This window comes from Stegodyphus dumicola, chromosome 2 (assembly GCF_044657685.1).
Source record: "Stegodyphus dumicola isolate Sdum_Otavi_A_Nest chromosome 2, ASM4465768v1".
NCBI lineage: Eukaryota > Metazoa > Arthropoda > Arachnida > Araneae > Eresidae > Stegodyphus > Stegodyphus dumicola.
The window spans coordinates 202,451,755-202,464,611 of NC_140769.1; the positions used below are offsets into that span (position 1 = coordinate 202,451,755).

Below are 12,857 nucleotides of genomic sequence, written 5' to 3' on the forward strand. Positions count from 1 at the left end.
TACAGATATTTATAAAAATAACACAACTCAAACTATGATAATAAACTGATGCTCGATATGGAAGGGATAAATACAATGCTCATCGATAAAGCTCTACTTAGCTTTCAGCATTCCATGAATTATGTTTTAAAAGGAAATATATCATATTAATAAGTACTCCTTTCTGTGGCTAAGTGGTCTTATTCTAAAACATTTAAGTTGAAAAATCATTTCAGAAGTTGAAACTGAGCTTTGTATTTAAAATTTCATAGACTGCATTTGTATGATACATTGTATTAGTAGTTTGTATGCTGATTTTTTTGTAGATTTCTGTGTTTGAATCTATTCTACTATCTTAGAATCTACTTTTGTAACTTTGTTTTCTGCAGTTATCTTAAAATTTAATTTTATAAAGAAAAGTTTCACTATATTCCTTTGGCTCCTTCCGCAAAAATTTTATCAGTGCAAAAATTATTAATTATAAATTTGATGTTGTAACAATAAAATTATCAGTGCTTTCTCATTCAGCTGTAATTATAATGTTATAATTTTAACTTTTTTTTAACCTTTTTAGAGTATCAGTTGTAGTTTTTTACTTCGTAACAGTTTTAAGTAATTACATCGAGATTATTTGAAATGAATTTCATTTGTTCTTATACCATGATCGACATGGGTCACAAGTTCTGTATAAACAATATAAGCACTAACATCGATCACATTAAAACAAATTTATTATTGGTAATAATACCCCCATTCCTGGATTAATGCTTTTGATGCAGCGCTCTAGTTATAACAAATTTCGTGATTCCTTTGCACACAAATAAAAGCCTAAATCTTTTAGAAAGATCTTCGTTTCTCATCTCAAATAAATCGGATACTTTTTTTTGCCATAAATTTGTGCATGAACTATTTTTATATGTAGCAATATTAATTCTAAAATTAAATTTGCTGAAATGAGAACTATTAAATGTTAGCAAATATTTACGAGCAGCGAGTATTTGAAATAAGTCTATTTGTACTTGTATTTACAAATACATGACTTGCCTTTTTAATTAATACTTTTATTAACTTGTAATAAATCACGCTTTACTTATATATTAATTTTAAAAATACTTTTTAGTAATTTATATTTTTCTGAATGGGATAAATCTTTGAAATCAAAAATCTGAGACAGCTTTAAAATCAAAATAGCCATAAGCCAATCAATTCGATTTCTTTAATTATTACATTTTAAACATTTACTTCTGTTGCTAATTTGTTAAAAGTAATAGGAAATTTAAAGCCCAATTTATTTACAATTTATTCAGTTCATTTATTAATTTAATTCATAATTTGATCAAACTCTGCTAGTTTTTTGTTAGCTGTATAAACTAGAGTCAGATTTTTCTCATTTAAAAACTTTTAAGTCATAACTACATTTTCGCATTAATTTGACCAGTATTAAAGGAGCAAAGTTCTTCAAATTTCTTTTTATTGTGAAAATGGAGATTTCACTTTCACATTTATAAGTTTTCAATGAAATCTGTTCTATTTACGTATCTTAACAAAATAACATTTATGTTATACAATTTATCTGAATAATGTAAATATTGTATACCTGACTGGTTTTGTAAATATTTATATGTGATGAAAGAATAAGAAAGTAAAATTATTCAAACCTTAAGTAAAGGTATTGCAGAGTAAAAAGGATATTCAAATATTTTTTTCTATAAATCGATTTCTTTTATGCTATCGATTCATTTCCAGACATCTCAGAAAAATTAAATAAATATCATAAACTTGAGTTAAACCTTCAATTAAATAAGGATACTTCAATTAAACATAAACCTATCTTTTATCAAATCTGCAGAAAGCAAGGTTCGTAATTCAGTTTTTGATGTTACAGATTAGTGAATGTTTTAGAAACGTATGATAAGAAAATTATTCTTGTAAATTATTGCTTGTGAATTTACTGAAAATTTAGATTGTTTCTGTATGTACTATGCCTGAAGATAACAATGTTCCATTTTCTCTAACCAATCTATTTTAGTATACGAGATATACTTTTCTTAATATAGGCTTTTTAGTAGATAGTTACTAACATTTGCTTTCTCCTCTAAATTCCTGAGTGTAATAGAATTTGAATTACAATGTCCAGTCTTAGACCATGGTTTTTCGGTGTATGTTTGTAACAATCGTACTATTAAAGACATTTTTATTAATGCAGAAAATAAGCAAGGGCTAAGTGTAAAATATATGCAATTTACCGCTTCCTGACTTCATTTTAAGCATAGATACAGACACGATATTCATTTAACGCTATTAGAAGATTCATTTTCACACGTACTAGTACTGTAGAATTACTCACGTTATAGCGGCGCACCGTGTAGGAAGGGACTGGACACTGTACTAGATTTCTAGAACTTCCGTAGAATTGTCCATAGTTGAAAATGAAGCATAATAGTTGGTGATGATTTTAGCGATTACGGTTGCAGCATGGCAATGGATTTATTATTAGCTCTTGCATGATAGCATGATTATAGCTTTTAGATTTAATTTTTTTTTCAAAAACCTTTTGTTGCTTGTTGATTGTTCCCCCAGTATTTTTTATCCCAATTTATTTTTCAGCAATATTTACCTACACATCTCTTGAAGACATCATCAGCAAATGACAACACAAATATATAAAGATAAAATCAATCACCATAGTCTTTTATTACTTTCACTACTGAATTCAGTCATTCTAAGGGTTTCATTTATCTTAGAAATCAACTTTAAATGAAACATATAACACATATAATTCAATTCATAACTACCAAATTTAAATGCTGATTCAATATTTATGAAATACTTGTATTTTTTACACAGAGATAGTCAGCTATCCTTAAATATTAACTGTTAAAAATGAAATTTTAAATGAACAGATCTCAGTTTTGGCTTTTATCTTTTTTTGGAAGTGTTCATTTAATATGATTTTGATTAAACTATTTTATGTCGGATTCTAGGATTAATTGTATTCCTAATAATTCTGTTCTACTTCATATTTACCTTAGTTAAAGCTATTATATTAACTTAATAATGAAGCCACACGAAGTGTTTTTGAATCTCTAACATCTAAAATTTATGAACATTCAAAACACACATGATTCTGAGTCATTTCATTAAAAATATTTACATATTTCCTCGAAAGCGAAACGTTAAGCTGACAGTTAAGTTCGATTTATTCCCTTTATTTAAATTCAGATAAAAACGAAGGGAAAATTTTAGCTTTTTGAAATTCTAAATGTATATATATCCGTAATATGTATTTTTTAATATTTAATTTAATAAAATTAACATATTTTTTAATTTCTGCGTACATTTCGAAAACAATTTAACACTGAAATATAATTCAGTTTTTAACAATGTAACAGTAATGTCCCCTTAAGCACAGTTTGTGCAACGTAATGATAACAGATGAAATCTTTTCATGTTATAGGTTTGAAAACGGATAGTATAATAATAACGGATATTATAACGGATAATAATTCGGATAATATATTCTTTAGCTTCTTTGTTTTTAAGCTATGTTCTGAATTTATTTACTTAAAACAATTATTCCTTCAAATCTATGAGAGAAAGAGCAATTTTTCGATAAAAATAAAGAACTACCTTACGTATTTATCGAAGTTCTATATGTGACAGAAGATATACAAACACACACACACATATATATATATATATACATATGATATTTCGAGTTGAAAATATTACTTAGCATCTGTGTAAGAAAGAGTAATAAAAAATTTCAGGGTTTATTTGGCATCTTTGTGAGGAAAAAATAATAATAAAGATAAGGATTGAAAATTAACTACAGAAAATTCTAATGTGAGAAATCAATTCATAGAATCATTTTGCATCGAAATAAAGTTTTTAAATGAAATGGCCATAAGTAACATATGAAAGAATACTCAAATTTAACTTAATTACCCAAGTTTATTAATTTATTTTTTAACTTTATTTTTAAACAATTAATGTTTAAATTTATATTTAAACAATTTTAAACAATTGATGTATTTTCGTTTAAAATTTCCGACACTCTTTCTTCCGAGTTTTGCAAATGCCAATAAATTAGTTTTGATTATTATAATGTCGACATTCATTTTGCTCTGCTACGTAAAACAAAACTAAACTTGCCATACAAATAAATGCTAAAAGATGCAGAAAAAGTTGTTCATGAAAATACTGGAATTAAAAGCATGTTCTGCGTTAATGGTACATCAAAATATCATTTCATTTTAGGACTTCAATCTACTCTCACTAAATAGTAAAAACTCAAAATTAAAATACTGTTTCCAACATTTCACTAATATTCCCAGACTTTTTATTATAAATTAATCACATGAAGCACTAATTAAAGTAGTCATATTCCCCACATTCTTTACCAGCTTACAGCATATTCTGAAACCGAATAGAAATTAACAGACCATGATTTTTCTGCGAAAAGAAAACATTTTTCGTCGACTTCACACCAAGACTTTTACCATTTTTAAAAGGCCTGCCAAAAATAGTTGTCTGGAATACCTAGCTGAAGATGGCAAGACAAGAAGATGCTGCCTCTGAAACGTGAGTAAAAGAAATGCAGAAAGTCACTACCTTTTTTATCTGCATCTTATTTCGAATGATTTGCTTTTTCCTGCATGCATTAATTTATGAAGCATTTTTTTTTTTTTTTTTTTCTTTTTCCTTTTTCAAAAACTGCTGGAAAAGCAATTTGCACCCTTCGCGTTATATTTTATATGCTCCTTAGCTTAAAATGAAGTTCCTAAATATATTAATCTCAGGAGATAAGACTTCAAAAAGTCATATGTTATACTGCTGCTTTTATTTCATTTTTTTTTAATTTGCTACCGCTTCGCTGTTTGCTTAATTTTGTATTAAATTTCAATTTTTTTCTGTTGCTATTTTATTGCTAGATATAATTCTAATTTCAGTCAGAAAATTTATCAGTAGAGCTGCGATGATTATATATGTGAAAAATCTCTTTCATTTTACACAGATGATGTGAAAAAAAGTAAATATATGGTTTCAACTCTTGAACTATGTTTTCTTAAAAGTCTTTAATTCTTTGTAACACCCTTATTTTTGTATTTATAGTCCCTCAATATACCTTCCTTCTCTAATAATTTTCCCGCCTTCCTCATTAGTTAATAAAAAATTAGACAGAATATTTTACACCTCATATTAATAACTAACGTCTCTTCTTATGATACTGCAGGAAAATATCTAGAGTTAATTTTAATATTTAATGATTATTTCAAATTTACCCACATTTAACTGATTGCTTGATATTCTAACTGTATGTTGCCTATTTTTATTATTTTCTGATATTAACCTAAAGATACATTTTTGTAATAATTAACGTTAATAATTGTAAGATTCTTTGTTACCATATCTCATATTTAAAAATTATCAGCTGCTCTGTGTAATGTATCATTATCGTTATTATTTCAGTAAAACGTAAAAGAAATTTAATTTTGTGATAAAAAACAGTTGCTAAATTTATGGGAAAGCCATGTTTGGAATAGCTCACAAAGTATTGCATTTATTTATGACTGCATTCAGTTATTATGCAATGAGTTCGCAATTGCACTCTAAGGTGGACATTTTCGTGTTTGATATTTCGTATTAGGAACAGAGTGAACATAATTAATTAGTATAAAGTAAAGTTTGTATAACATATATTAAGTAAGCTTCCTTTTGTTACTTGGTAACGTGTAATTATAAAATGTATTATACTTTCTAAGGAAATATACCAATGAAATAAATTCCTTTACTTTTATTTAAAAATCAATAAAATTTACTTGTATTTACACAGGTTAATTTAATTAAAAACTTTAAATTAAACAAATCATAAATATCAATTATTAAAAAATAAAATTAGATGAAAGTTTTCGATTTTTACCTGCAGTAAATATTTGATTGATATACTGACACCCATCGATTATTTATTAATTATATATCTGGATTTATATTTAATGTTTTTAATTTCTAAAATTTAAGTTCTAATTTAATAGCTTTCCTATCGGTTTGCATTTTAATTCTCAGAATGCGTAAAAGTATGTCATTAATTTACATTGATAACCTACTTGAATTTTGTAGGCTTCCACGGTTTCAGCTACATTCCTTCACCAGCGGCCACTGACCACCAAGCAACGGCCTTCTTTGTGGACGCCTTCTCTGCCACAGCAGTGTCTACTGCAGCCGCCCTTGCTAGCCACATGACTAACGTGGGCCAAACGGAGCCACCGGCGGGCCTAGCGCCTATGGGGAGTTCCCCCATAAAAAGGGGACATCCTTTCGCTCCGCAAATCCCCACTGGTAAGCGTCTTGAATTTCTAAAGCATCCCAGTCATAATTTGATTCGTTGTACTTATTTTCCTACAGTCTGATACAGAAAAAATATATTCTAATATTTTATTAATCGTTATTTATATCACAAAGGAAAAGAATGGAATACATCATTTACGTGCAATTATGAGACATTAATCTTTGAAGCTGAAATTTATGAGCTAAATATCTAGTTTTTGTATTCAAAATACATATTTAGGATCTGTATGGGCAACCATTGCTCATTTAGACTGGTGGAAATTAATGGCTTGATGACTTGCGGGAAATTAATGGAAGCTAAATAATATCACTGCATAAGAAAGAAAATCAAAAGATTGTATACGAAATCATCGCATTCAATTTCTATTATACAGCACATGAATATTTAAAAAATTATTTTTTATATCTGCAGTTTCACATGTTGTTCCTTTAAAAAAAAATGAATCATTCTCAAATTTTCATGCTCTAAAACAGGAGAACTTATACATGAATTTCGAAACGAAGGGAAGCTGAGCATGAAATATACAAATCATTTCGAATTGTGACGTTTAACACCATTTGGCTTCTTCACTTACTGGTTTGCAATCATTATTGTCCGAACAACTAAACCAGATTATTTCTGCTTATAAAAATATTTTATTATTCAATGTACTCAATCATAATTGTTATATAAAAAAGACTAACCTACGGTAAATCTTTTATAATAATGGAATCTAATAATAATGGAAATTATCCTGAAAATGTCTATATTCATGAATCAGCAAGTACCTTCATTTCTCGATAGTTATTCATCGAATTATCCATTCGCAACTTTAACACCAGTATTAACACTAACGCATTTTGAATGTCGTATTACCTCATCCTGTTTTATTCGAAGAACAATTAAATTATAGATTTAAATCCTGAATCTTGATTTAACTATCAAGAGAATGAAACTTCTCTAAAGCTTATGAGCTTATGTTCTAAAGACCTTGTAGTAAATTCGGTAATTCTAATTGTATAATTATCGTTTTCTAAATTTACTTGCTAAATCTGAGACCGATAAAAACAGAAGAAAATATGAGACTTATTAATCCAAACTTTCTCATAATTATTCAATTACTAGCGGAAGTACCCGATGGCAGTTACGTTAGATTGAGAGTAATGCATCTAACAACAGAAAGAACGATACCGCTGGTAATCCTTCTCTAATAACTATGCAATACGATTCATAGTCATACATTTTTCAGTCTGATGCGATATGGAACCCACATAAAAAATTTCGATAGAAAAATAAACTAATTTTCTCTCATTATATCAGCAACAATGGCGCGCAGTTTTTAATGATTTTCCTCTTTCTAATCAAATGGTCGTAAAAGCTCAAGTTCCATCCAATATATCACTTGTATTCAATTTTACTCGATTAAATGTGGCAAAAGCATTGATCATAATTTATCAGAAATCAATAACGCGAACAAACAGACATTCTTCTTTATATGTATAGATTTTGCAAAACTTACAAATGTTGTAGTACTATATCTATATTATACTATATCTATTACTATATCTTTTTTTTTTCAACTAGAGGCTAAATTTATATTTTGAGGTGAGATTATGAGTATTTATTGACAAATATGTCGTGTTTTTTATACACATACCATTTTTTTTCTTTTATAGCCATTGCTGTAAAATCAAAATTTTAGTCGAAATTCAAATATGGGATTTCTGAAGTTCATGAACATCAAAACTTATAAATGACCTTTCTACATCATATTCAAATTCCTTCTCTATTTTAAATATCATTCAATTGTTGGGATTTATTGATTGTTGTTACCTAAACGTATAGAATATGGATGAATTCAAGTAGGGGAAATTTCAACTGTAATCTTTCTGTAATGCGAAATACTCAATATCACTCTCATCATAGAAAACAAAAATCATAAAGAAGAAAAGCAGTTTAGTCATAATGCCTTCTTCCTAGATACATTGTTATTTTTTGGCTATCTATGACCGACAGTGTTTGTTGTGGTCATTTTCAAAGTTTCCATTATAATGGTTTTCTTTCTAGTGATCAACAACTATGGACCTCAAGGATTTGCCACCTCTCCCTCCCCAGCCAACAACCGAGTCTTCCCGGCAACCAATAGTCCTGGACCGATTGACATCTACACTTCCAATCAAGAGGGTGTCAGCTATGTTCAGGACCCGAGTCCTCAATCGTCAGGATTTCCTCCAATAGCTGTTAATAGAGTATGGAATTTCTCTAATGTTCATGCGCTCATTCTTGTGGTCTTAATTATATGAATGATGTGATTTTTAACTCAGTGAATGATTTATGCCAGGCGTCGGCCATCTTTTTTGGCTCCGAATCAAAATCAGCCAAACATTTCGAACGAAACGTACGAAAACGTTTCGAGTCAGGGGTATTATCATTTTAGAACGCCTTTCTTGACGAATAATAAGATATCTTTTATCGAGAAAATAAGGCAGTTACATGTTTCCGCAACCACTTTAGTAGAAGTTGCCAAATTTTTAGAAGTCACCGAACTCTGGCAACCATGCGCATAGCAGTTCTTTAGGTAACCATATATATTATAAGCTGCAATTCGAAAGTTCCCCGAATCACTTTTTCCTTCTGTAAAAATTCGCCTCTTTGCGCCAAAGTGGTTGCACTAATACGTAAATACCGAAAACGATCACAATACGCTTCAGAATTAAAACGTAAGGATTAAAATTATAATTCTAATTATTATAAAAGCAAACATAATTGAACATAATTGAATGAACTTTATTTTCCTCTCCGACATCAGTGTCTTCCCTGATGCGAATTTGTGACGTCAATTTAGTCAAACGTGGCTTGTGATTAGCCGCCTTGAAAAAAATACAAGCATCTGAATTTTCGGTAGTTAAGCTGCTCCTGTTCTTACTTAAAATAATTTCATGGGTTAAAATATTTGCTCGTATTTATAAGTTGAACCGAATGCGGACAAAATGGCTAAGCCAACTATTTGGAATTATGGAATAAAAAGTCATCCTGCAGGTTTCATTCATCTCACCATAACGAGTGAATAAATACTCGTCATTTGTTATTTCATCTACTTTACAATGTGAAATAACACAAACAAGTGCTTGATGCTTGATGCAAGCGCTTGATTCAGGCTATGAGCCATAAATTTTACTATTCATCCTCCTATCCTTAAAGTTACTATTAAAGATAAAAATTCCGTTTTTAAAAGGTGCTTTCATGATTACGCAAATGAATTTGAAACAGTGAAATATGTATGTTTACCTTATAAGGTATTCGTGGTGTAGTGGTCAGCACGCTCGACGCATATTCGAGAGGTCCGTGGTTCGAGTCCCGGCGAGGCCATTGCTCATTTTTCATATTTCCTGCTTCCAAAATAACCTAATGTCTTAAGAACCTTGCAAAAAATGCATTCACAAAGAAGATAAAATAGTCTAAAATAGAGTATTTGCTTAACGATAAATCGTCAAGTAAAGAGTCAAGAAAGTGTTGTTAAATAATGCGTGATTCTAAGTGTGGAATGACAATCGGATGCAATGAATTAAATATGATTTTCATTTCAGGGCCCGCTGATTGCTGCAGCTTTTACTAACGGCTACCACTGAACAATAAATGGATTTCACGATTTCAGGTGAGAATTAAAAATGTAATGGATAGGCTTTAAATGATGAATATTAACAAAATACATGTACCGAAGTAAAGTAATTGCATGTATGTTAAAGTGAAACACGGATGGTTAAATAAACATTCCATTTCAGTATTCGACCTTGTTTTTGTAAACAGGCTTGCAACGTTTTTGAACTAGTCATGTATCAATTTAGTAAAAATCAGTTTGAAACATTATTCAAATTCAAATTATGTTTATCAAAATCTTCAAAGATCATCAGTTTATTATGTGATCTGTGACTTTTTTTATTTAGAGATTTTTATAGTAGTAATACGTAATATAAATTGAAAACCTAATAATCACTACAGTATATCATAATAATGTATAATTTGCTGAATAATAATAATTATAGCTTTTACTAATAAGGTAACATCGAAACTTTTTTTGCTGATATTTTTCTGTTTGAATATATTTCACAATAAAAGTTGATCTTAATAATAAAAGTCTTATTAAATAAAAGGTATGATGAATAAAGATCTTAATAATAAAAGCTGTAATTTAAATAATTACAGCTTTTATTATTAACGAAACTTCGAAATTTTTTTCGCTCACCTCCTCGAATATATTTGGCTAAAAAATATAAAACATATTATTAGGATGTTACGCCTACATGTTATTTGGCTTAATGGAATTTATCAAAAAGCCACAAAAACTTTCAAACAATAAATTAATAATAAAAAATAAAATGTGAAAGATTTCATTTTTTACATTACGCCCAAACGGGCCTTTTTTTTTTTTTTTTTTTTTTTTTTTTTTTTTTTTTTTTCCCATTCATTTACAGATACATACACGTTTCGAGATCGTTTGGGCTAAAAATGTTTAAAAACAGCATATCTTTAGAATTTACCATAGACAGTCTCGCGCACTGGTGATAAAAATGTTTTATTCCGTACAGTGTTCCCACTGCTCGCTTTGAAACTGTTGAGCTTTTAATCAAAATTTTGTTAAAGTTTTACAAAATACGAAATAGGAAATAAAACAAATTCGAAATTCAAGATTTGGGCTTCCAGGTGGCCATGCTCGGATGGTGAACTAAGCTATTCCATGTTTGATGGTTCTAGGTATCGGTTTTTTTCCCCACAATGCAAGACACTTACATAAGTTTATGCAGATTCTTCATTATTAATTTCTTTAAATATAATACAGGGGGATAATATTTGATGGCAACTATTTGAAAACTAATACAGCCGTTTAAAGTGATTCGACGCAAAATGCAGTGTCGATACTATTAGCCCTTCCGGGCTAACGCCCCTTGGACTAAAAATTTTTAAAAATAGCCTCTTATGTCTCTCTTTAAAAATTATTGCTTTGATAAATGAAAAAAATCTTTAATTAAGCGTTCCAAATATTCCAGCAACTCATTGATCTATTGTTAAAAATATTAATTTTAAATTTATCTTATTTTATATGAAGAAAGATTTAAAATTCTTAACAAAATGTTTCCTGATCCATAGACTAAAATACTATAGAACTGAACTAGAAGAATGTTTATCAGCTTACAGTCTGATATATAATAAAATCTTAAACGTTCTGAGGTATTATTTAGGAAATAATACCTTTATAATAATCAAAAGGTATTATTTCCTAAATAATACCTTTTGATTAAGGAAAAACAAACATTTGCACGAACTGTGTCGTCTATTCAGTTCATCACTTTCGAAGGGATAATACGTAACTTATACAAAAGCAAGCATTCTCTAAAAAAAAAATAATAATTAAAGCTTTCTATCCATGAAATGCATGAATAATACCATTGTACGCTTTATTTAGATATTATTAAACTAGCAGAAAAATAAACAGGAACCATACGATTTCAACTACTCTTACTTTTTATGTAATTTATTGCTATACCGTTTATACTGTTATTATCAAAAGTATTCATTTAGCATATTGCTTTTTATTATGAATGACTATATGAATTGCACCTGTAGTTATTGCTGACTCTTTAATGAACTAAAATAACTTCCTCAAGTAAAATTTAACTCTTTATAATAAATAAAATAGCTTATTTTATTTTAAACAATAGCTTAATGAAGCTGTATTGAATATAAAAGTTTAAATTTGTCTATCCATAAATTTTACTGAAATACATGAAAACGTGAACAATCAAAATTCATCTCAGTTAGAAAATTATGTTAAAGAATTAATGATAACAATCAATGCTACTTAAGCATAACACTGCAATATGAAGGAAAAACATTATTCAACTTATTATTAGAAAGCAAATACGTCACATGCTATTATGGTATTTCTAATTTACTTACTTTAATCAGGTTGGTTTAAACGTAAGTACCATGACATTTAAGATTTTCTATCATACATCAGGCATATGGAATTTAAAACGTACTTGTGTGGAAGAAGCTTTATTTTTCTCTAACTATTATATACCTTACATAGAAGTATTACAAACTGACAAGAATGTCAGATGAAAAGGTGTGACAAAGACTTAGTTATAAAATCTGAGCAATCCCAGGACTATCAATATTATACTATATAACTGCGCAGCTTACTTCCCTTCAACCTGAATTCTCTTATGTGTAGAATTTTAACTGATAATGCCATTATGCGAACGCTTTATGCATTATGTCTCATGAATTTCACACTGTTTTACAAATTTAAGATTATTTTCCAGAATTCCATTTGCGTTGTCCTTTCAGATACTTTTGTTGATGGTGGATTGAAGGAAGTTAATAGATATAGAGATACTTGAATAATTTATTCAGATGATTAATTTTGAGCCTACTCGCCATGAATTTGGAAGTATAATAAATATAATTATTTAATTCCAAGGTCTTTTTATTATCCTAGTGAACGTTCAGTTGGGATTCAGGCAGTAGTAGTACATTTTACATTCCACAA

General features: G+C 28.8%; 1 protein-coding gene across 1 annotated transcript in view; it reads left to right on the forward strand.

Moving 5' to 3' along the window:
- The window catches only part of LOC118201074 (RNA-binding protein Musashi homolog Rbp6-like), a 560,394-nt gene that overhangs the window by 529,679 nt on the left and 17,858 nt on the right, over positions 1-12,857 (forward strand). The window contains exons 12-14 of the mRNA XM_085811638.1: positions 6,100-6,318; positions 8,375-8,556; positions 9,895-9,962. Of these exons, the coding sequence (XP_085667764.1) occupies positions 6,100-6,318; positions 8,375-8,556; positions 9,895-9,936 (443 nt within the window). The 3' untranslated portion in view covers positions 9,937-9,962. The remainder of the gene's footprint in view (positions 1-6,099; positions 6,319-8,374; positions 8,557-9,894; positions 9,963-12,857) is intronic.